The 5,504-nt window shown below is 34.4% G+C and overlaps 1 protein-coding gene across 3 annotated transcripts; it reads left to right on the forward strand.

Moving 5' to 3' along the window:
* Positions 1-475: 475 nt before the first annotated feature.
* Positions 476-2,181, forward strand: LOC109222541 (DNA ligase 6-like). 3 transcript variants are annotated; one of them, XM_019386885.1, is made up of 5 exons: positions 476-622; positions 724-785; positions 889-1,050; positions 1,131-1,222; positions 1,957-2,181. In XM_019386885.1, exons 2-5 carry the CDS (start codon positions 780-782, stop codon positions 2,039-2,041), a joined length of 345 nt encoding a protein of 114 aa, XP_019242430.1. In that variant the 5' UTR covers positions 476-622; positions 724-779; the 3' UTR covers positions 2,042-2,181. The 3 variants fall into 3 exon arrangements, with proteins under 3 accessions (XP_019242430.1, XP_019242431.1, XP_019242432.1); XM_019386886.1 differs by having other exon boundaries at positions 914-1,050; XM_019386887.1 differs by lacking the exon at positions 476-622 and having other exon boundaries at positions 632-785; positions 914-1,050.
* The last annotated feature ends 3,323 nt before the right edge of the window (positions 2,182-5,504 follow it).

Below are 5,504 nucleotides of genomic sequence, written 5' to 3' on the forward strand. Positions count from 1 at the left end.
GAGTGAATAGGAAATGAAAAGGAGTTAACACGTCTTTAGGTTTTGAGTGATAGGTAGCTTCAGATTTCAATGTCACACTTCACAGACATGTAGTGCAGAAAATCAACTCTTCTTTAAATCCACCCATCTCCATCTCAATCTCAATCTCAATCTATCTAGGTGTGTGCGTGTGTGATTACATGTGTTTCAAAGATAGCCACCTTTACCCATTTTATAAATCACGCCAACCAATGATAAGCAACTTGCCTGTTACATCACCCTACAATCTATCAGAAGCTGCTAAGATGCTTCATTTTCCTTTCATTAGTCTCAATGTATTAAACATAAAAAAAAGACTTCAACTGAGTTAACTAAAATATTAAACTAATAAGAAAATACCTACCTAATAGGCATGCACCATGCAGAATATATTCGATGTGCTTTGTATATTGTGTTACATTAGTAATTAAAATAACTTCTCATTCATCACAAATAATATACATGTACCCAATCAAACAGTACCAAGGGAGTAGCTTATCAACTATTCTCCTAAGTAAGAAGAGACATCCTTTTTAGGATTCTATAACTGTAAAATTCTTTGGCTACAGATTGTTGCATCTGCCACTCCGTCAAAGGCGAAAATGTATGCATCTTTATTTCTTCCTATAAGTGTAGAAGTTTAGTACTTAATAGATATTGTAAAATCGTCCTCCTAGTTTTTGAAATTTGCTGTGTGAAAATCAGACCTGAAGGATTTATTTGGTGACGGCAAGTGGGTTATTTCGAGTTTGCGACAGAAAATGACTGTAAGTTTCTTCTTGGTGCATAATTTTGTTTTGTTGGTTAGTACGTAACATGAGCATTCTGTTGCCAGCTATTTAGTAATTTACCTAACCTATCTTTCTTCAGGTAGAGTCTGATGATTCTTGTGCAGATAACGAAGCCACATTGGCTAGGATGAACACCTTTCTTGATGATGCGCTACGTTCTTCTTGTGAAGGAATCATGGTGAAATCCCTTGATATAGATGCTGGGTACACACCATCAAAGCGCACTAATGCATGGTTAAAGGTGTCGCCTCGAAAAATGATATATTGCACTAGCAAGATTAGAGCTCTAATCCTAATCCTAATCCTGGGACTTGTCTGCAGGTCAAGAGGGACTACGTGGAAGGGCTAAGTGATTCCTTGGACTTGGTTCCGCTTGGTGCTTGGTATGGGAACAGATGTTTGATGATGGAAAGGTAATAATGATCGACAGATCGATTGCTGCTTTTGTCTAATATTTTTAATTGATAAGAAGTAATGCATCGAAGCAAGTCAAAATGAATTAGTACTCAATGAAGGTCTACTTAGATAACAAGAGTCATAAGGGAAAGTGACTTCACATGATGGATACATTATCAAAAGTTGTATGATTGACTATGCGCTTAATGAAAATTTTTCTTCTTATATTGCCTTTATTAGTTCTATTTTCAATTGCCCAACTTTACATGTTTCTATGTAAAATATGTATACACGTTTTAGAATGCGTGCGAAGAAAAATTCTTCCTTTTCTTCTCTTTTTCTTTTTGTTACATCGCAGGGATGCGAAAAGGAAAGGAGGAGGAAATTTGTTTGTATAGCAAAATGGTGGAGTTCTAAAATATTATTTCGGCTCTATCTAATCTAGCTCTACTGGTGGATGACTTTGCTAACGGTTCTGTTTATGGTGCAGTTGTGCTCACTAAGTCTTAAAAATTGTTAATAACATTTCATGATTGTTTTATGTCTTGGTCTGTTGTTTTTCAGTTGCAGTTGGTCATACAAAATGTATAAAAGTTTTATTCCTGTTATTTACCATTCTGGCTATGGTGCTGGCAAGTTATAATATGATCGTCAACGGATCTCTCTGTCAATATGAACATTGCTCTTGAGCTTTGGTGGGGAAATCACAGTTGTTGAACATTGTTGATGTTTTAGATGATTTCTTTTGCAGATTACGACTTCCAAGGAGGCTGAGAGATTCCATCATTTGTTTGGATTTGGTGCAAGTGTTGCTCACATTTTCTCTTGCACGGTGAAGTAGTTTCAAGCTTCTTTGTCTCCTTTGAAGTCATCGTGGTTCTTTATCAATATTTTTTTGATAAGATGAAATGGATTTGTTGTGAATTTAATCTACAATGGATTGTCACCTATTTAACTTAACTTTAAATTGCCTCTACTTGCCTCTTTTCTTATATATGCTATTATACACACTTCTTATCTCCTAGCTTTCCACATAACTTATATTAACAGGGTCTATTTTGAGAGAATATTGAAGAAGACTTTGAAATTCCCCTTAAGACATTCCACTTAAATTAGTATCATTAATTATGTTGACATGTAAAGTTCACACCACTTTGCTGTCTAGGTCGAAATAATGTTAAAATACTGTCCAAGGTCATTTTCTTGTGCCTTTCTTTCACAAGATACAATGTGAACCATGTAAATAGTATTGATTTCATTTTCATTTTTGGGTTGATGCCTGTGCATATATCTGGCATTTTCACCCATATTTATTGTTTTCTTTCTTTCTGAATGACATGTCCTTCCAGACGCTGCTTGTGGGATTACACTAATTTTTTTTGTTGTTGAATGACATGTCCCTAGCTGTTGGATTGGGTAACCTTTTCTTTGAATTCTAATTTAGCGTTTGCAAATTAACAGAACTTTAGAGTATATTTTTATGGTAACCAAACGAACAACAAAGTATTAACACTTGCTATATTAAATTTTTATCCAACTGTACATACACCAAAATACAAAGGTAAAATATGGGAAAGATTTTGCGAATTACTTATTTATGAGACAAAATTAACAATTTAAGTCATCTGATAAAAAATCAAAGGCAAAAAAATATACTTTGCAACAAAGTGTGCCTCTCGAGGATTTGCATCAATTAAACAACAAAGAGAACAAACTGAAGAAGATTCATAATAAGCACAGTATCACCAATATCAGATAAGCTCCGCCGTCCGTCAATTCCCAGCTTCCACCTTTTGGCTCCTTGCGCTTATTGATCTCATCCTTGCAGTTTTCTGAATTTACCGTTTGGATCGTTGTTTCTTGTGAGTTTTCTTCTCCTTCTTCGCATACCGTGTTTCTCTATTTAATTTTTCATGGCATGTTAGGGCTTTATTCAACAGAGAGTTTAATTTTTCCAACGGCTTTGTCTTTAGGTGTTTGAGGCAATTCCTGAATGAATTAGGCATTTTTTTTTATTTCTACTATTGTTTTAGGTTTATTTTCTCGATTGTGAAATAGTTGGGGAAACCTGCGACTAAATACTAACAACCGCTTTTGCTTTCAATTAGACAGTACGGATTGAACTAAACCATCCATGCCTTGTGTCTTTTCTCAATAAGAAGAGAAATTTCAATATTAAGTTTGCAATGAGATCTTTAATTGTTTGTTTTCACACTTGGTCTTCGTGAATCAGAGTTTGAAGCTTTTAACATGTGCATGTACAATTTATTTTTTGTTCACATTGATAAGCTGTTAAATCTGTAAAAGCCCAGATGTTCTCAAAGTCTTGCTATTCCATGTTGTTTTATCAGTATAAGCTACTAAATAGCTATTTGGGTCTGGTAGTATCTTCAATTTGATATAGGACATAAAAAGGAAATATTTTTTTCATCAAACATTATTGTACATGCGTACACTTATTTTATGTACTAAGATTCTTTCCACATATATGCACAATCCTTTAAATCAATTAAGAAGATAAACAGAAATAGTAAATGAAATCAAGCTGTTGGGATTAGCATTTGGTAGTCAGCTTACTGAATGCCAATTTGAAAAAATAAGTAAACTTTCTTAAGATTTATTTCCTCGCTGTTGGACAATTCACAATGTTCTGTTAATGTAAATGCTATAACAGCCACTATCCTGTGTGCATGTCCGGAGTGCTTGTAAACAACAAAATTTAATTTATCACACTTTGTCTTCAGTGAGATTGTAACTTGCATCATACAATATGTACGATGACCACACTGAACAATGATTGCACAACTATTACGCATAACTGATTAGACAAAAAATATATTCAATGACATACAGATTGTTCTATTTGCTCCAAATAGCTACAAAATTTCAAAGAATATATAATAACCAACATGAATTCATACACTTAGAGTTGAATAAAAAACAAATAAGCCAAAACTACTTACTGCAGCGAGGACGTAAGACATCATATAAACCTCATGATCGATAGAGTGTCTTGAGTTCAACAGAAAGTAACACATCATCTCTTAAGTATGTTGGAAGCTCAATTATGCTGTTGCAACATCATACTAATCTAATGCTAAAACACCACATTAATCAGAGAGGAAAGTAGCCTATAAAAAAACGGGGTAAACGTAAAGAGGAAAGTTTAGTGTTCAGGGAAATTATTTGCCAAAGTTCCAAAGTAGAATTTTATTACTCCCTCCGTTTCATCTTAAATGAGGTACTTTCCTTTTTAGTCTGTTCCAAAACAAATGACACATTTCTAAATTTGGAAATAATTCAACTTTAAACTCTTCATTTTGCCCTTTTTGCCCTTAGTGAGAAGCTTTTATAGCCACACAAATGGCATGGCCCCACAAACCTTTTACCCCTTAAGCTTTTAAGACCACAACTTTCAAAAGTCTTCTACTTTTTTGTTAAACTCTGTGCCGAGTCAAACTTCCTCAAATATATGAAACGGAGGGAGTAATAATATAGGGACTTAGTAGACCCGTTTGTGCCACGGGAAGAATTAAATGATAGTTGCAGCACTAATAACCAAAGTCGCATACATATAAAATGGCAACCAGTCGTAGAAACTCATGACAAACCCCAGGAAAGTTGTTATGATAAGTAAGTGTTAAATTAAAATATTTCAAACCACCCAAAAGTTCTCGTGACTAAATTAGTCTTACATTAAAGTATTCCTCTATCGGATGAAGAAGTAAATAGTGAAGTTCAACAAATTTTCTCATTGTATTTCTGTGGGTAATACATTAATCTTTAATAGATATAGTGTTCCGTGATATTAAAAATATAATTTATGTCTTTTTGAAACATTTCATTAGAACTTCGGTTGGAAATATTTATAGGTGAAAAGAGAAGTTGAACTGCCGCGATTGATGGATTCTAAAGAACCAAACAAGTACTCATACGCTGAAAAAAAGAAGGCTGCAATGCAGCTTAAACGGCGTGACACGCAGAGCCAAATATCTGCTCATAGAAGGGAAGCAATGTTGCTTTCGCGACGTATGAGAAGACAAAATTTTGCAAAGCACAGACCTTCTTGAAAGTCTGATTGTTGCTGTCCCAGAGCAGGCAACATCATCTTGGGACAAAGCAGGATTTCTAAAACAAGCCACTCTTACCATACGAGAACCTCCTTACCTTGCGGAAAAAGGTTGAGAGTGTTGTACTCATTTTAGAAACCATATGTTATGGATACAATGGTGCTTATGTATTCTGTTTGGAAACTTAGTATAATACCTTATTTATGCTATGTGCCTATAAGATAAAATA

Source organism: Nicotiana attenuata, unplaced genomic scaffold (genome assembly GCF_001879085.1).
Source record: "Nicotiana attenuata strain UT unplaced genomic scaffold, NIATTr2, whole genome shotgun sequence".
NCBI lineage: Eukaryota > Viridiplantae > Streptophyta > Magnoliopsida > Solanales > Solanaceae > Nicotiana > Nicotiana attenuata.